The sequence below is a fragment of the Fusarium redolens genome (assembly GCF_020744475.1).
Source record: "Fusarium redolens strain MPI-CAGE-AT-0023 chromosome Unknown BKA55scaffold_45, whole genome shotgun sequence".
In the NCBI taxonomy this organism is placed as follows: Eukaryota; Fungi; Ascomycota; class Sordariomycetes; order Hypocreales; family Nectriaceae; genus Fusarium; species Fusarium redolens.
In genome coordinates, this window is record NW_025763708.1 from 72,330 (window position 1) to 90,799 (window position 18,470).

The 18,470-nt window shown below is 47.4% G+C and overlaps 8 protein-coding genes across 8 annotated transcripts; 4 read left to right on the plus strand and 4 right to left on the minus strand.

Moving 5' to 3' along the window:
* Positions 1-2,304: 2,304 nt before the first annotated feature.
* Positions 2,305-3,045, minus strand: BKA55DRAFT_587552 (camp-regulated phosphoprotein family protein Igo1). The gene is made up of 2 exons (XM_046194675.1): positions 2,841-3,045; positions 2,305-2,772 (listed from the first exon to the last, which is right to left on the minus strand). The coding sequence occupies exons 1-2, from the start codon at positions 2,916-2,918 to the stop codon at positions 2,485-2,487; spliced, it is 366 nt and encodes a 121-aa protein (XP_046040742.1). The 5' UTR covers positions 2,919-3,045; the 3' UTR covers positions 2,305-2,484.
* Positions 3,046-3,384: 339 nt separating this feature from the next.
* Positions 3,385-4,984, minus strand: BKA55DRAFT_668965 (uncharacterized protein). The gene is made up of 4 exons (XM_046197929.1): positions 4,788-4,984; positions 4,453-4,726; positions 4,109-4,395; positions 3,385-4,062 (listed from the first exon to the last, which is right to left on the minus strand). The coding sequence occupies exons 2-4, from the start codon at positions 4,676-4,678 to the stop codon at positions 3,706-3,708; spliced, it is 870 nt and encodes a 289-aa protein (XP_046040743.1). The 5' UTR covers positions 4,679-4,726; positions 4,788-4,984; the 3' UTR covers positions 3,385-3,705.
* A 2,114-nt stretch (positions 4,985-7,098) lies between these two features.
* BKA55DRAFT_292647 (uncharacterized protein) lies at positions 7,099-7,549 on the plus strand. The gene has a single exon (XM_046185549.1). It carries the CDS (start codon positions 7,220-7,222, stop codon positions 7,499-7,501), a length of 282 nt encoding a protein of 93 aa, XP_046040744.1. The 5' UTR covers positions 7,099-7,219; the 3' UTR covers positions 7,502-7,549.
* A 1,176-nt stretch (positions 7,550-8,725) lies between these two features.
* Positions 8,726-9,185, plus strand: BKA55DRAFT_587559 (uncharacterized protein). The gene has a single exon (XM_046194676.1). The coding sequence runs from the start codon at positions 8,737-8,739 to the stop codon at positions 9,139-9,141; it is 405 nt and encodes a 134-aa protein (XP_046040745.1). The 5' UTR covers positions 8,726-8,736; the 3' UTR covers positions 9,142-9,185.
* Positions 9,186-9,720: 535 nt separating this feature from the next.
* BKA55DRAFT_723322 (frequency clock protein) lies at positions 9,721-12,719 on the plus strand (the record flags this gene model as incomplete). Its single annotated transcript, XM_046201047.1, has 2 exons — positions 9,721-9,886; positions 9,946-12,719. The coding sequence occupies 2 exons, from the start codon at positions 9,721-9,723 to the stop codon at positions 12,306-12,308; spliced, it is 2,529 nt and encodes an 842-aa protein (XP_046040746.1). The 3' UTR covers positions 12,309-12,719.
* A 714-nt stretch (positions 12,720-13,433) lies between these two features.
* BKA55DRAFT_587568 (uncharacterized protein) lies at positions 13,434-14,090 on the plus strand. The gene is made up of 2 exons (XM_046194677.1): positions 13,434-13,569; positions 13,634-14,090. Exon 2 carries the CDS (start codon positions 13,652-13,654, stop codon positions 13,913-13,915), a length of 264 nt encoding a protein of 87 aa, XP_046040747.1. The 5' UTR covers positions 13,434-13,569; positions 13,634-13,651; the 3' UTR covers positions 13,916-14,090.
* A 947-nt stretch (positions 14,091-15,037) lies between these two features.
* Positions 15,038-15,718, minus strand: BKA55DRAFT_723328 (uncharacterized protein). Its single transcript, XM_046201048.1, has one exon. It carries the CDS (start codon positions 15,345-15,347, stop codon positions 15,069-15,071), a length of 279 nt encoding a protein of 92 aa, XP_046040748.1. The 5' UTR covers positions 15,348-15,718; the 3' UTR covers positions 15,038-15,068.
* A 780-nt stretch (positions 15,719-16,498) lies between these two features.
* On the minus strand, positions 16,499-17,609 carry BKA55DRAFT_531226 (uncharacterized protein; the record flags this gene model as incomplete). The annotated part of the gene is made up of 2 exons (XM_046189212.1): positions 16,499-17,090; positions 17,143-17,609. 2 exons carry the CDS (start codon positions 17,607-17,609, stop codon positions 16,499-16,501), a joined length of 1,059 nt encoding a protein of 352 aa, XP_046040749.1.
* Positions 17,610-18,470: the final 861 nt, after the last annotated feature.

The following is an 18,470-nucleotide window of genomic DNA, read 5'->3' on the forward strand; positions in this document are numbered from 1 at the left end:
GAGGCACTTTACCTCTTGAAATGACGACTGCCTTCCCTTCCTTGCCTGTCCAGCTCGTTATTGCGAGCGTAGCTGCCGCCCTGCTAGTGCCAGACCACCAGGGCATCGTAACGTACATCTTCGTGGGAGAACTAGGCTGCCCGCTTGAGTCCAGCTGTCCCCGTCTGGCGCTGTCACCGGTCGTGTCACCCTCGCTTCAAGCGATCAATACGGAAGGCTGGGCGATTCAGCCCTTTATCGTGGTTGCGGGTCGATATCACCTCGCTAATTGGTACCGAGAAAGCAACGTCCCGGGAGATAGCGCAATTGCCACGACCCAAAATGGCTGGACTGATAACGAGACAGGTCTAGAGTGCATAAAGCACTTTAACCGATACACAACTAACCGATCAACTTCATGGACAAGATATACAAGGCCAAAACGATGTTGACGTGCAGCTACGAGAAGAAAGTTGCGGAAATGGAGGTCACAAATGGAAGGAGGAAACAGAACAATGGCGATGTGGTGTTTGTGGCAGGACAGGACATGACATGATGCGCGAAGATGTCAAATAGAAGTAAAGGCGTCTGGAGAAGACAACAACGATTGATTTCAATGGGCTGGACGTGTTGGGTGAACGGGCTTGGTTAGGGTAAAGTGGCTAACTCTTTTATCCGGCCAACTCGCTTATCATATACGTTACGTTATATCACTTCTTTACTGCGTCACGGCCGCTGATGCACTGACTGGTCTATGATGACGATTGATCTACGCCACGGCTAATCACATGAAGCGGAGGAAGCCCCGCCAAGGATCAATTCTACGGACGGTTGTTTGTTGATAAATTATCCCTACTCTTCATGCAAATGGTGGTCTAGAATGTATCAATTCAGATCACCCTTGGTTGTTTACCCCACAGTACCTGTTTCCTCCTCTCAACCCCAGACACTTCCCTCCCTTTGCTGAACAATAGTATCAAGGCGTGGATATTTGACCCTTCTCGAAGCATGACGACGCGAATCGGATAGTTAAAATCATTCGCCAAACCACAGACGCTCATGAGACTGCGTCAAGTCCAATTTGGGGATATGCTGTGTGAGCTGGCTCTGGCGTCTTAGTCTAGGTACCCCAGAACCCATGTATATTTCTTTTTTTAAACATTGAGCATTGCTTGAATTCTAAATCCGAGTTCCTGGCTATAATTAACGAGATCTCTCCTCTATGCATTCGAGCAGTTGGGCTGCAGGGCGGGCAACAATACTTAAATTTGGGGCAAATCGCTCCCATGGTTTTAAAACAGACGGCATTAGGTAATAAAGCATAACGAAGCTTGGGACTGTTATTGATTCTACGCCCGAGATGCGAACATCTAAGCTGTTCTAAATCAGCATTATTCCCCTGGTTTCCCCCATACACAATATATCTCGTCGTCTATTGGTAGTGGTCTGGATCATGACACTTATTTGTCCAAAGCATAGCGATTAGTCAGTAACCTCCGGCGTCGTGTAGTTGTCTTTTCCTAGCTTCCTGAGGACTGCGGTTGTCGGTTGTCGAAAGTGTTCTAGGTAGTAGTCGAGGGCCAAGGATTAGTTGAACATCGTAGCGAGATGTGTTTTGATCCTGCGTGTGGCCAGTTGCTGTGCCTTAATCGAGCTGCCGTCTAGTCCTAGGGCTTTCAAGGGCGCAGACTCCAAGATAGCCTCCTCTATTTCCTATATCGTTATTAGTGGCATGATGATGGGATTGGGATAGCTGGCGTTCTACATGTCGCTGAGATCTATCTATGCCCTCTCTCCCGAGGTTGGTTACTGGCTATCATGTGAAAGGTTCGTCCAATACCGGCATCACGTTTGGCGTCCGATCACGTCTTGTTTCGAGCCCATTTTGTGACCGTCTGAGGGATACAGATGATTGTGCAGCTTCCTCTACCTTTGATCCATCTGAGTGCCCCTCTTGATGACCCTCCTGTTGTGATCACGCGTCTCACGGTATGCTGCCCAGGTCTCTTCAGGGTAGTACAGAGGCTATCTTAGCGGCGGAGCTGTTTTGATTCTGTGAGGGTCTTTGCGCGTTCTTCCTTTCATCGTTGCTTTGACCTCGGCGATAGGATCATTGTCGGCACAGCTTCTTCAACGACTGCTGTGATGGCTATCATGGCCTCTCCTATATGTCGATCTAAAGGGGACTCTGTTCTTGGTCTTTGCTGCGGTGTCTCGACCTTGAAAGGACGAGCCATTGAGTTGGAGCTTGGATCGGTTAGTGTCACATGGAAGGTGATTTACTGAATATAGTCAAAGCCAAGATATTTAAAACCTACAGTAGCTACATCGTTCGGAAAGATGATGATTATTTATAAGTTGTATATTACCCATCGCGGTTAAATGAGCCCTAGGATTCCAGGCATACCGAAGCCTATCCTGTTACAGATGGGGTATTCTTTAATACTATTGAGCTTCTGGTTGCTAACCAGGCGGGTCGGCTAGCTAAATCACAATAGCCAGCATCTAGACGTTGTGTTCCTGCTTCGTTTCCCGATGCTCATCCTCTCGCTGGACCACCGTCTCTTGTTGGAGGTGGGTATGATTAGTAAACTTCAGCTCGCCAGCTTTCTTCTCAGGTGATGTATGCTGGTTGGCGTTATCGTCAAGATTGCTAGAGCTCGGTACTGGACACGAAGGGTCTGATATATCTCGCCGAATGGGGTGTTCGCTACCGGTCTTGACGGTACCGATATCGGAAGATCTATTGGCTTGCTCGAGGGCAAAATCACCCGAATCGAAATACTTTCTTCCCTTCCATTGATTACCGAGTTAGGTAGATTCTTGCTGATCATGAAGGCCGTAGAATATTTTTTACTAACTTCTAACTGATGATGAAGAAGGTTCTCTCTGCTGGGAACTATTCCATATAGGCTCAAGAGGCGCTTATCCTTCTCCATAGTGAGCTCGGAGATTTTTGGTTGATTAATATTTGCAATTCGGTATTGTGGATAAGTGAGTGGTTGAAGTGGGGAAGACCATCAGTCTAATATAGTCCGCTGGTGGGGCCACCATGAAATCCTCAAAAACCATTCTTTGAAAAATTGAAAATAGAGGGGTCAATGCTAGACCCGGTATTTGAAAACAGGTGACGTAGCGCGGGTTAACATCAGAGCATGTGTCAATTACATACCCTGTGCTTTACTGTGGGTGCTGGCCCCCCTCTCTCAGCTCTCCTGATGTAAACCTACTTTTTCGCCTCTTGAAACCACCAGTCAGGTGCCAGTACGGTTCTCACAAGGTACAGTGTTTAGGACTCTAAAGTCTTCGGTTTTACCGGAACTCATGCTCGATTGAAGAGTTGATCTAGCTCTGATCAATAATGAACTATCCCTTTGACCGGCATAGCCCTTCTCTGAAGTAGTTAGCTCCACTTGACCCCACGTACAAATCAGCGACAAGAGATTTGGTTCAATAAGGCACTTTAAGTCAGTTACTGTTCTGTAACTTTGTTACATTTTGCTCAAGTATATAGATAACTGGGTTTGGTGACTATTGCGGATTTTTAACATAATCTAGATGTACTCGCAAACTGATAGGCACTTATTCATTTGAGCCCCTAAGTGCGACTTCGCAGAAGGGCTATGCCAGTCAAAGGGATAATAAAAATCATGCAACGAGACTATGTGATTTTCTAAGGTACAATGCGAATATGTGAAGACTGAAGAGCTTGAGAGTTTTTGTCGCTTAACAACGTTTGCGCTTCAATCCCACCATAGCTCCAGCAGCAACTAGAACGGAGCCATCTGATGCGACCGGAGTCCGCAAAGGTCCCGAGAATGATAGATCTACGGGTAAAGACGTCAAGGTTTTAGGGTGTGCGCTCACTTGACAATCGACACAACGCCCTCTCTGGCCGCCGGAATGGTTGCTTGCAAGATCAATCTGCTTGAGAGATAATTTGGTAGAAGATCCCCCGTAGGGGCGTACTGTCTCATTGAGTGTGTTCTTAATCCTGCATTCAACCATTGTAAATGCATCGGAATCTGACATCGTCGACATGCCATCACCAAAACTTCCATGGCCGACGTAGGAGCTGTGTTCCTCGGTCGAGTACGCTTAATCCTGGTTCTGGAAATGAGGACAATACAGCAGGACGCGCAGAATCTAAGGGTTCATTCGGCTCCAAGGATTGATCTTTCGCCGGAAGGCGGCCAAGCACCATCGACGGCGACAGCAAGGTCTGCCTCCCGGAGTCAGTGGCCTCATTCATTTTGATGCGTTTGCACCGCTTTTTCGGTAAAGGGGAGGTGGATACAGCGTCAGTGGCGACAAGGGCGGAATCTTGACACAATGGGTGCCAAATGTGGTCGGCGGGGAGGTAAGAAGCGAAGTATCGAACGAGGGAGTCCAAAGAGTTTGTACGGAAGACCTGGACTGCATGTTCCTACTGAGGCATCTTGATGAGGTTTGGGCTTCCAATGATTTCGAAACTTGCAGATTCAAGAGAGTTATTCAACTCACAGAGTCGCTGTTGTCTGCTATTGCTGGCTACATGATGAAATTCGACAGTCGACTGCGCTTCGTAGGAGATTTCGGAGATATCATGATAAAAAGCCTCAGCGTCTTGAAGGGGGCCGAGTAGGTGTTGTATTGATCGTGGAGCTTGGTGAATAAATCCTCTTTCTTTATGTCGAATTTCCAGGATGGCCATATCCATAATGGGTCGTCCATGTTGTGGAAATGATCCCCTTTAAATTGACGAGAGCTGCAGTAGATTGAAGTTGGTGAGAGCTAGGACTTGGACGTGGAATAGTAAAGAGACGCACGGTTGGCCGTAGAACGGGATGCCTCGAGGACCCTGTGGTTAATGGCGGGTCAGCAACAACGCTGACGTACCAAAGGAAACGTGGGGGGCGAAAACCACTCATGTGCGCCAGTTCAACTCAGTGTCTTCGCCACACAATTCTGCCTACCCGTCAAATGATGGAGGGTGGCAGAGTGCGGAGCTTTGCCTTTGGCCCCGATGCGAGACATTTAAAGCGAGCTATCTCTTTGAGCGGCACAAGGCATCCACGGGGTCACTCGCCCCACCTTGCTTACTAACAACGCTAGTACCTGCGGGGTACATGAAGTTCTCGTCAGACAGCTGCTTCATTCAATACAGCCAAAATCATCAAAATCCTCATACAAATTGACCTTAACGCGTCTTAATTAAAACGATGAGCTCCCAAAAGATACCTGATTATATAGATGATCACAGCTTTAATACCCCGCCTTTGAGGGCAGCTAATGACCCCACCGGCGTGCCTGATTTTCTGCCCGAAGAGGGCCGCGGTGATGATTTTCAACCTTTCAACCTAGAATATCATGATTTCAAGATCAACCCTCTACCCAAGGAACCACTTGAATTATTCCAGCTTTTCATACCTATTTCCCTTATACAGTCATGGATTGAATACACCAATAGCTAGGTCGCTCACTTACTTGAAAATGCCGTTATTGATAACTGGAATACCCCCCTTTCTAAATGGTCCTGCATTCTCAAGTAGGAAGGCATCTCCACTGCAACAGCTTATATATAGCTTGGGGTCCTTATTTACCTAGGAATTCATAGGGAAATATCGATTAAAGACTATTGGAAGTCCCCTAGCCTAGGAGATCAGCGCCCTCTTCACTCAATCACCAAGTTCATGCCGTTACAGAAGTTCGAGCTGATTACGAGGTATTTCCGCACTTTTGACTATACCAAGCTCGATGTGAGGGATGAGAGCGACCTTCTAAAGACCTTCCAGCGGCTGAAGAGTAGTCTAATCACATATAAAGGGTGTCTATCAAGCTCTATTCTCCAGGGACTAATCTAACTGTAGATAAGTATATGATCCCTTTTACAGGCAGATTAAAAGAGATAACTGTTATTAAGAATAAACCTACGCCCGTGGGGTTCAAAGTCTGGGTTATTGCCTAATAGGGCTTCTTTCTGCAGTGGCTTTAGCACGTGAAGGCATCACCATATAAGGCTGTTATAGTTAAGTTACCTATACTAACGCCGTATAGCAAGAAGGGAAAGCTACAGACCGAGATTCCTCTTAATAATACGCAAAGCATCGTGGTTTACCTACTAAAAAGGCTGTTAACGCAGATATATCACGTCTTTATGGGTAACCTCTTCTCATTGCCGCAGCTCTTTCGCCTTCTTCGGTAGCTTGGCCACGGTGCCATAGGCATGGCATGCCCTAACTGCGGCATTACCACCGAGATAAAGCATATAAAAGAGACCGGAAAAGCTCCTGATGGCATAGCTTTGCAGTATAACGAGGTATATTTGATCCTGATATAAGATAAATAGGTATGGATAGCTTTACCTGTTTATCCCTTACTAATTTGTCCTTTTCCTTTCTCCCTAGGTTATTTAAATCGCTTAGAAAGATAGCAGCATCATGCTCTTCCTTTTAACTGTGCTTAGCAGAGCCCCTTACGAGCGCATACTAAAAAAGAGGAAAAAGCTTACTAAAAGAGGCATAAAGGCAGAGTCATAATGCCTATAGCAGGTCTTTAATAGTAATAGCTTCAAGATAATCCCTATTCCTACTATTACCGCTTAGTATAATAATAAAATAAACCACGTTAACCGCGGCGATTAGATACGGTCTTATATAACATATTAGCACCGATTCCGGCGCGGTCCTTGGCAGGCGTTACTTTGGTCTTTCCTCCTTGAAGTTGCACTTGCGAATAGCTTCATTTTACAGAAGAAAACACGGCAGCCTCGTTAGAAGCCCTATACCACGCTTCAAGCTTAGAAGGAATGCATTTATAATGCTATTTTTAATAGATACGCTGCTAAAGGTCACACTAGGAAGAGAGACTGCACAGGGAAAGAGGAAGATATCGACGATTAAGAAGCCCGGCAAAATCACCTACAAAGAGATATCAATTATGTCTATCGAGGAAGAGATAGGTCTTCCTCGTGCCTAGCTTGTAAGGGCTTTCGGCAAGGGCAGACCCGACCCTCGAAAAAAAGGAAGGAAAAAGGAGGCTATCTACAGCCTATATCAGGAAATGCGCGAGGTCCACAGACTAGGTACGGATGCAAAGTGTGTGATGTAGCGATTTGTAACAATGCTGACTGTTGGTACTTCTATCACACGCTAATTTAGGTGTAGGCGGAGGTACCAGCCGTCACGGTCATTTTGATTGGCCCCCACCCCTGTCGTGACATCGTGGATGCCTTGTCCCGCTCAAAGAGATAAGATGCGGTATGGCCTATGTTAAACACAATGCTGTGAGCCAGGTTAAGATAAAATACATTATCTTCTCAGCCATGGCTCACTTCACTCGACCTTTATCTACTTCACAGTTCTCACAATATCCAACGACACTGCAAAATTATTCGCTCTTGTTGTCCCAGTACACCATGGACAAAATGGCAGTTCTGCTCGAATCCTCCACTGCAGAATTATCACTGCACCTAATTTCAGTCCCTAGCAGATATGTTCTAGTACTCCCTAAGTTGGACGCTCCAGGGAGCGCGAGAAATTAATGACTGAGATTCAGTTCATAGAATACTGTCCACTGAGCAGTTTGCTTGAGGAAATATTACGAATCTAGCCGGTTTCTATTCTGTATTTCCTCCTTTTAATGGGCCACAATACTTGCCCTGCATTCCTTCCAAAGGACATGTCTTGTGTTGTTCGCGTGGATTTCAGAGGCGGCTGGAGATATGGACCAAAAGCCGAAAACGGAAGGTTGCTGCCCTGCGAAGCAGAGCATTGAACGATGCTGGCATTGCACGCACTGTGCATGATAGTTATGGTTTGGGCACGTCTCAGTTAAGCAGCGGTTCTTTAGTGTACTGTGCCTGCGGTGCAATGTCGAATTGACGGGACCAATTTTCAGAAAGAATCAGCTAGGTATCTTCGGATGAGAGGAGGCAACACATGTTCAAAATTGATAGATATTTAGCTAGAGGAGGCGATAGCTGATCAAGCTTGGGTCCCCGTCAATCTCGATCGGCAATCACCATTTGCCGAAGGGTTAACATTATCTGCCGTATGTCGCTTACAATATATCCCCAACATCCCTCAGGAACCCAAAGCGTTGCGTGAATCGAAGAAAAGGGAGGTGATGCCTGTTGAAAGCTTGGACCCAGAAATTACATCAAAGCCACTGACAAAAATACAGATTTATAAATGTGAACACGGTAATCAAGCGACCTTTGGCGTCTTGACAGATGAGATGCCCCACCGTTTTATGCGAGAGGAGTCTTCAAGACAACGGAGTTGAGCTCCGACCCCCTTGATAGGTACAGAACGCAACTTCAACGCTATGACAGCTCCACGTGCACACACACCAGGCTGCGGCGCCGTACCCCCATGATTGCCTGGAGCTTCAACTGGTGTCTAGCCTGTTTGGGCTTCCGACAAGGGCAAATAAGGTCAAAAGGGTCAAAACGGCACGCTCTCAGTGAAATCAGCAGTGATGTAAGCTGCGGGCGCAGGGCAAAGCAGGCTAGGTACGGTTATGCGATTTGTGATTTAACGATTTGTAACGATCAGAACTGTTGGTACTTGCATAAATCAGGCGGTGATAAAAGTACCTCGTGTTTTTTGCATTTTAATTGGTTATGTCCCCATATCGTGACCGGACTGGAGCATAGAGGGAGGGCAGGCCCCAATGAGGAGCAGCAAGTGCTGGAGCTGGACGGGGCAGCTTTAGTTACTCGCCGTCCATACCCGAACAGTCCATGGCGTCTGCAGCGTTGGAGGCTAAAGAAAAATGATGATTTTGCAGGAGGACTGCTTCGACAGCAGAGCAGGTCTCTTAGTGTTTTTGCTATCACTGATTGAAAGTACACAGACTTATTGGCTCGCGGAGCGCTACGATATTCCCTGTGAACATTTTGCAATGCACCGCAGCATTGCTAAACTGCCCGCAAAATTCCCGTTTTTCCCCTCGCCACAGCTTCCGGCGTTTGTTAACAGTGATTGTCTCCCAATATTTCTTTTGGGTTCATCCTCCAGTAACTCATTCAACGCCCAGCTTCATCAATTAAGTAAGTATACCATTCAACCAAAAGAACATCTCCAGCACGTCCTGTCCTGTCTCTGGACTTTCCCCCGCGGACCCGGGCTCTTGGATCCCCAGTGCCCTCCACTTTTACTCCACACCTCCACCAGTTAGTACGTCTACACTGGCAAGTGACCTACTCCGTCGCTGCTTCTGGCAATGTTCGGCATGCCCCCTCGACCTCACATCCTTCCTGTACTCGTACGTTCTTCAAGGCACAACGCACGATCCTCCGACCGAGCGTCGCGGCCGTTTTTATCATTAATCGCCACCATACGACTATCTGAATTCAACGCCCAGGTACATGAACCCTTCCGCTGTCTCCGCAGCAGCTTTGGCGACCTCTGGGCGGGACGATTGACTTGGCAAATTGCAGAGAAGCATTCCACGCGACGCTATTTACCTATTCAAATTCATCGACTACTAAATTAGTCAAGCTCTTGAGGACGCATCGCAGTCAAACACATATCTTACTGGATAACCTCGCGGCGACTCGAGCTCTGTTTCCATTACTGGGAAGCCAGGCTCGGACGATTGTTGCTAGACGTCTCCCGACCGTATTACATGGTCGTCGAACCGTGGAAATCTTACTATGTAGCCTGACGATGAGCATACTCGGAATTCCTGCGACGTCGATAATTAAGCAGTCCTATTAGGGTCTTGCTCCACGTCTCATATGCTTACGCGGCTAAGATGCCTTCAAATCCAAATAGTTCACATAGAACCCCGCCACCACTAACCGATTATTCTCTCCATCTCAATTCCCTCACCGGCAGTCATGAGACGGGGCCAAGCGACCCACCAGAGTGGCATAATGACTCGAGCCATAAGGCGACGGCCAACAACGATGCCATAGACGGTATGCACTACCTCTAGCCGACTCATAGTAGTGTAGAAGAAACTGATATGAAGCTCTAGTTAATGTCCCCTTTTACCGGAAAGAATCTGATTTATGGAATCCGGAGAAACCAGACTTGCATACTCAATACCAGGCCGCCCCTCCTATACCCATCACGGCGCACAGCAGTAGCGTTGATGACTACCGCAGCGTCATCGACGACTTAACACTCGAGATTCAACAGCTTAGGAAGGAACTCAAGCGCTATAAGCAACCGGGTCCGGCCCTGCTCCATAAAGACAAGCTGTTTGAGATCAAGGTTCATGGGCTGCCCCAAAAGAAAAAGAGAGAACTCGAAGCCATACTGAGAGACCTTACCACCGATCTCGATGGGTCTCCAGAGGTGTCATCATTGCAAAAAAGGACAAAGATATCCCCCCACAACCGCGATCACATATACTCCAAATCTGGTATTCAGCGCAAACGTGCTCCTTCCTCTCCAGGTTCCAGCCTCCGGCCAGCTGACTCCGCTTATGCCTCCAGGTCGGCTGGTGCCGAGTCTTCAAGCACCTCTTTTAACCTCCCCATCTTGACTTCAACCCAATCATCAAAGGGCAAGGTCGAGGATTATCTACGAGATGTTCCCGACGGCCTGTACCCACGACACGTAATCATGACAGACAAGGACCGGAAGAGTCTCGTTGTTCGTCGTCTCGAACAGCTCTTCACAGGCAGAAGTAACGGTGCCGATATCTCGAAGATTCCGCTTATGCGGCCGGGTGGCAGCTTCATCATGGCGCGCGTTGTAGCAGACGCACAGGTGGCGGACCCATCATCTGCCCACGAACCACCCACTCGTGTAACTGAGCCTATCCGGGAAGCCAGAATCCTCCCTCTAGAACAACGATCTCGCACTTGGGGAAACAAGTGTCATTCAAGTGACCGTGGGTCGGCTTCTGATCCCAATAAGGACAACATGGAGACCGGAGGCAATGATAAAGGCTTGGTCTCTGGTACCAAGCCGTTTCCCCCACTCCCGCTTCTGCCAAAACAGCGACCAACGCGACCTTGTGATTTGGACCCCAATCGTGCGCAGATTCCGTCTGAGAATATGGACTACATCCGGCATTTGGACCTACTGCTGCCCGGGTTATTGCCTGGACAGCAGAGTATCCAGGACGTCCACCTAGACGCTGAAGGCTGGGTGTCCTTGAACCTGCTGTACAACTTGGCCCAGCTCCACTTGATCAATGTGACACCAGACTTCGTTCGCTCCGCCGTATCCGGAATCAGCACCAGATTTCAACTATCCCCTGACGGGCATAAAATTCGATGGCGAGGCGGATTCAAAGATACCAAGTTCAGTAGCCACAGCTCTGGCTACGACTCGCAAGAAAGTCCTTCTATCGACGATATCCAGGGTTCGGAAAAGAAACGTAAACGTGAGAAGACTAGCCCATTTATTAGCAATGAATCCCAGTCCTGCGGCTCAAGTAAGGATATGCCTGCATTTGATCCACAGCTTTGCGCTCGAGTTGAAAGTTTCCGCTACAAGCCATTGTTTGCTCAGCAGGATTCGTCAGATGGGCACACTTCACGGGATGTGTCAGTTGGCTCTCCTATAGTCGTGGACGACGAAAATCCTGGCGAGTCGGACTTGGGCTTGAAATACTCCGCAGGGTCGGTTGGCAAATGGCAACGCCACGAAGGTGCTATCACATACTATAGCGGTGCACCTTTCTGCATTGATTTGACGGGTGATCCAGAAGATCTATCACCAACCACTCGCACGCCCTCAAGCGCCCAAACTAGAAAGGATTCTCAGCAACCATCAGAATTCGCTCGGTCTCCTCGACGAACAACATCCGGGTCCTTCATCGGTTACAGGCCGTTGACGGATCGATGCCAAGACCTGCGTCGGCAGACACCAGCCATGGGCGAGGATAATAATGAAGTTCAGGGCCTGATAAACGATGACAGTGAACAAAGCAGCGATATCGAGCTGGATTTGATTTGGAACGACGATCAGCAGTACATGGGGCAACAGCCCTTGGAACCCTGCGGACTTGGTGGTGTTCTCCCCGATGATCACTTTATGGTAGTGGTCGATACGAAGCGGCCCAAGCAAGATATCCTCCCATGGTCTTCCGAGCCTCAGAGTGGGAGGTCGAATGAAAGCATAGAGGGGATCATTCATCGACGGGCAGCGATATTAACTTCTTGTCCCGCCCCCGGCGGTTCAGAAGCAAAAACAATCGAAGAATCACCGTCTATCGGGATTGAGTATCTGTCATGGCGCATCGAGAGACTGATACCAGTTCCACTGCCATCCCCTGCCAGGTTTTTCCCGCCGTTTAGCACCGATAATTCCACGTCCGGCGAAGATGATGACCTATCTATAGATGCAGATAATATTGGGTCGACAGAGGAGCATATGAGCTGATGGACGAACTCATGCCATTCCGATAGCTACTCTAAGGGCGTCGATGTTAGCAGCGGCGTCGATGCTGGTGAAGTTCCAGACGAATTGTCTCGAGACTAGAACCTGTATCGTGTTAATCAAGAAACTGCGGCGAGGATCTTGCTTAACCGCATTCGGGAGGCCGCTGCTACACCGAACAAGAAAACCACTACAGGCATCGTCTAATGGGATAATTATAGTTCTGCTGCTAGTGCTGGAGCAGAAGAGAGCGAATATAATAGCAGTTGCCAGGAGTTCCTGAACAACTCATGATTTTCCAGAGGGAAATATAGTCGCAGCACGAATATTCTAAGGACAAATTTACCCTCAAAATTATTTAATATCCTGTGTGGCTACTATTCTATTTACCGCTTATCTTCTTCGATATAAACGTGATGCCAATGATACATAGGGCATAGTAAAAAATTCATGTCTTTGCGGTAATAATAGGTGGGATAATGCTATTCCCGGCTATGGTTGATTTTTCCGCCTCTAAAACCTCCAAAATTACTGGGGCTTTGGCACCACATAAAGCCAATAGGTATGACAGACGCAAAAGAAATCTTGTCATTCATTCGGGGCATCGCCGAACCAAGTTGCCGACGGTAAACTTGGATAAAATTAAGAAACACACACAACGTTGCCGTGTTACAGAATACGATGCACTTGGAACAATGTTAGCGGTGACCACATTTGGATTGAGCGATCCTCAGGAGTTCCGAACTTGTCTCCTCATTGAAGAGGCCTAGGCTCATCTCTGATGTTTATATGACGTAAAAACCATATGTCAGATTATTTAACCCTCCTGCAGCCCATGATTCGCCCATCTGCGAGATAAACAGCAACAGGAGACGAGGACTGAAAGTAAAATCGGAGGGTGACCTCCACCGTTCCAGTCACGTAGTCTTTGTTAATATCGCCTCTCTCTAACAGTCTCTCTCTCCTAGACAAAACACGATTTCGCCTCAGGCGGCAGCGCTACTTTACTTTACGGGGCGAAATCAAATCAGGATCACTTATAATATCCTTCTCGCCACGGGGAAACCCTTAGCATGCCTGCAATCCCGCCAGGCTTCTTATGTCGAGTAAATACCGGCCACTGCTTCCCAATACTACACCAGCATCGTGTTCAATAGAAGATGCCTCCACCTTTCAGTCTCAATCTTCGCTTTCAGGCATAACCTAGATTCCCCGAGCAGGAACTCACGCGGCTTGCGAATCCTGTCGAAAGAAGAAGACGCGAGTAAGACCTCCCTTAACTTGGTTATTGATTCTATTCAGGAACCATGCAACTAAAATCAGTGCAGTGTACTGGCGGTAGGCCTATGTGTAAGCGCTGCATTGAAACCACCACAGTTTGCATCTACCGCACCGATGAGAAGGAAAAGAAGATATCAGCCCTGGAGAGTCGAAATAGCGAAGTGATCACCGAGTTGGAAGAGCTACGCGAGCTATACGCCCTGATACACTCACGGTCAACTGAAGAGGCACAAGAGATCTTCAACTGCATACGGAAGAATAGTAATCCTATCGGAGTCTTACAGATGGCCAAGGCCTCAGACCTACTACTGCAGGGGACTTCGCCCTAAGAGACAGGCATGAAGGTACAGGCCAGGCGGGAACGTACTTTCGAGTAAGGCGGAACAGTTCATCATAACTGAGAACCAGACTCGCAGAAGATATTCGTATTCTCGTTCGAGATCGGAAGAGCAGCGGGATATAATATTAAGCCGTAAGGCTCTTCGTGGGTGTTGTAAATGAGCGATAATAATAAGACTGAGCTTTGAATATCGCTAAGTGCACGAAGCGCCTAGACGCCACTTCTACGATACTCTTGCTGCAGAGCTTGGAGTCAAGATTGTCGAGATAGGAAGCCCTAGCGGACCCCTTTCTAGGCGTTTCATCCGTAAGAACGTAACTTTGAACAGATTTAGAGAGTGAGTGAGGCGCCATCAAAATTCAGCTCTCTGTCTGGGTGTATTACTCTAGGCCCAATGGCATGGCCATCCAGCTCGACTGCCCCCACCTTTAACAGACTGCCGATCTATTTACGCTCACCACACAAAATCCCATGATTAGCATGGCCGGAAAATAAAAAATAAAAATAAAAATAATAAGGTGAAGCTTGCAGACAGCACTAGATTTGGGACCCTATCAATATTGATACCAAGTTGATGTAATGAAAATACCTTACCCAGTCACTATGACGAGGACGTGACATACTTTCACTGTCAAAGAACTAACTACAATCCCTCTTTCTTTCTCCCCCTCCCTGATAATGAAAGCTAGAACAAACCAATGGATTCCATCTTTCGAACCTATGTTATATATGACGGCCCTATGAAGCCAAGCTTTGATCATCATAACGCCCCTCTTTTGGTAGCGGATTTGTTTCTTAATCCCAATCCCATTCCTCATTCTCAATCATCGGTAGTTGCTACATCCCTATTGTCAGTCCCAATTTCAGCGAAAGGGGAAATTCACCTCCTCTCATTGGCTCATACCCTTGTAAAATCCTCTTTCACTGAAAGAGGGACAGTGTTTTTAGAGGTCCCAGCAGAGTTTTTGATTAAAAGTGCGTGATAAACCTTCTCATTGGCTAGTTTGTTCCTTCGACGCAACCTGCGCAGCTAGCTTTACTTTTGTGGCGCAGACCGATACTACCTCATGGGCGCCTACGTGCAAATCGATATCTTGACCGCGCGTGTTTCGTGACCGCGCCGTAGAAATATAGCAAGGGCTCTACTGACGCCAGTATATATGCAACAAAGATTTCGCCCTCCTCGATTGATTCTTATTCTTGTCAGTCGTCCACTTTTGCCATGATGCATTGACTACTCTGGCGACCCTGACTATCTTCAAACATGTGGCCTCCAAAGCACCATGACCATCAGCCTGATGATCAGGACGTCGAACGGAATGAAACAACGCCATGGCGCAGCATACAGGATGGCCTCGCCTATTCCATAATCGTCCGCTTGGCATCAGTGCGGCTACAGCAAAAAAAGCCCAAACCAGCATGGAGCGAAGATTATCTGTTGGGCCAGTGGCACGATACAGCACTCCGAAGCCCAGCCACCGTAGAAGCTCAGCTATGAGTTATTCTCCGTGGTGTCGACCTCATAGTGGATCGAGCCAGGTTCACGCTAGTGAAGACTTTATATAGATCTCCATGCTGGCTGAATACGTATTGGAAAGACAGCTTTTGGCCCTGCGAATTCAAATTTGTAGATTGCCTGAGACGATATGTTGATATATGGAAATGGTTCATTTGTTATGTGTTTAGGGTTCTACATTTTAAAACACATCAGCAGCAAGAGATCTATAACTTATAACTCGGACGCGATGAAACCATCATGATGCGTCATATATTGTATCTGGTTGCTCTTTTATAGCGCGAGGCTGAATTCTCTAACTGGAATCTGGACGAAGCACTTGAGGAAGAAGCGGATAATTCCAGTGACTGTAATGATGAAGATGAAGATGAAGATGACGATGGTGACGGAGATGATGAGGAGTATATCAGCGAGTACGACGGAGTCAAGACTGAGAATCATTTCAACGAAAAAGATCAATTATTGCGATTTAAATGATGGTGAAGATGCGTTAACTTCAGATTCGGCGTTTTCTCTTCCGTCTGGTCTTTAGCTGCACTTATCTAAGGCCATTTTCAACTTTCGATGATGTTCTGGACGTACCAGGAACCTACCGGAGATATGTCTGCATATGCCATTATTCACTATACAGCCTTCTTAAGAATCCAGAGACCGTCCTTGCTTTTCATTCAGCCATGGTTCATCACCTAGACTAGCTGCCCTCATGTGGATTAGGAGGCTTCTGTTCTTCGAGTACGCCGTCCCCGTTTATGCCTACAATAGTCTTGACTTGGCTTGGCCTTGTCGGACAGCTTATCCGTCACAACCCGGTCGCATTTCGTCCATCCGTTGCAAATATCTTCTACGGGGTTGCTATATACCATTCGGAGAGTTAATAGAACTGAAGGCATTTGGGAAATCTATCGTAAACGAGAAGGAGTTCCAGGCAACCTAACTTGGGCTCCTGACGGCCGGTCGTTTACAATTGGTGACGACAAAAAAGTCATGCTGTTAAAGTTTTGTGAGACCCATCACAAAGCCGTGAGAGTAGTACAAGAGCAGGTAGATGAGACAGCTTCATCCACTAGCAAAAGTTTCCTTGGGCAAGATATGTGCTCGAAACCAGGGCAAGTAGAACTTGTCTACCCAAGAAGTCAAGTGCCTTAGCCCTGCTATAACCTGATATAGTTCCCTGTAACTTTGGGTGCTTCTGAACAGTCGTTCAGCCCAAAAAGTAGTCCTTGAGCCGTGCCATGTCGACAGAACAAAATACCACCGATGACCCTGAACGATAACACCAGGGATGAATGGTAACCGGGATAGTATCTCGTCAGCCTGTTTTTCTGCTTCTTCCGAGCTGTGTAATGACGCAAGCACTGTTGAACGGAGGAATTTCCACTGCGCTGCATGCCATACCCCCATTTGGACCTCTGCAGTGTCTAGTCTTGGAGCTGGGCCCTTAGTCTCAATACTCAGGACAATGGGACGAAACTGCAGTCGCTCGAAGTCGGTATGATTGACCGTGGTGGTGGGTGTTGTTCTGCAAAGAGACTCGAGCGCTTGAAAGGACTCTGGCTCCTCTTGTTGTAAGTCGACATATATACAAAAGTCAATCATTTTGGTTCTAATTGACTTGGGTAGCCACATTGAATGCGGCCGAGCAGTGGTGCTACGAGGCATGAGTTAGCATGGGTTTGACGAGTCGGTTGATGGATACTTACGACATTGTAAAGTTGTACAGTCCTCCTCTCGTCTTTCCAGGCTCTCTAAAGACAGCTTCTAGCAGACGCTGGTGTACTTCTGCATTCCAACCTGCTTCTTCATGCCCAAAGTCGCGACAGTCTTTGGCGCATTCATACACCAGCGACACTTCTTGTGGAGAAGGGATACGTCCTGGAAGATGCCCAAAGTCACTAGCACTTTGAAAGAGAACCTCCAAGGGTGTGTGTCTTTGCCTTACAACATGGGGCTTCCAGAATCTCATCACGCAGATTATCAGGGAAAACTCAAGGCCACTCCCGATATCGTTCAAGTTCTGCAAAAGATGGTCAACCTCTGGGCTTGGAGGATTGTCAACTTTGAGATCGCGTATGTCGAAACCTGTATCGTCAATGCGTAGACGCATGATCTGCTGCTTCAATGGCGATGATGAGCGCGATGGATAGGATGAGGCGCTGGAACCCGACATTGACGACGCCTTTGACGGGTTGCGCCTGGGGGCTGTCTCATCTCGAGGTCTCCCAATAGGCGTTTTATAAGGGTCAGCAGGGTCTAGCCGTGGTCGTTTCCGGCCAGTTGGCGTCTCGTCCATATCGTTGGAGATAGTTGGTGGAGGACTTGGCGGTTGGAAGGCTTTGCGTTTATTACAGGGCTTGGGCTGCGATGATGATTGTAATTGCACTGGTAGATATTCAAATGATTCAGGTAATTGTTTGATCATGCGAAAACTCGTGAATCCGGCATTTTACTGTATAATTGCTGGTTATGTTGAATTGTGCTTGTCTTGCGTCTGTTGTTTGTTTTGATGGAGTACCCCTCTTTGACGCAGCAACGCCACGTTAATGTCTCAGGCAGAATGTTACTAGGCTACAACCACTAGTACTGTAACAAGGGCGGCTCGTTGTAATGTGCCGAATTACACAGAATCTGGCCCGTGCACGCGTCGAGGTTCTTCTAAATATAGGCAAGATCATCTTAACCCCACTTATTCTTCATTCTCACACTTATCTGACACTATTGTATACTAACCGACTCAAACTAGATACTGAATAAGATATAAAACTTCTTAGCATAATATAAAACTATATAATAGGACCTTAAGACTTGCCTTACTTATATTTCCATAAGTTCTCACACTTATCTGACGACGATGTCTGTTAGACTGCGTTGAACATTCTACTCTAGAATACCAGATAGTAACGGGCCCCGTTACTGTCCGGTCGTTTACAAAAACGCGGAACGGGGCCCGTTTCATAACACGGTGATCCGTGCCATCCTTGCTGAGTTCATTGCTTGTTGGCAAGAGCCAATCATAGGTAACTAAAATAAT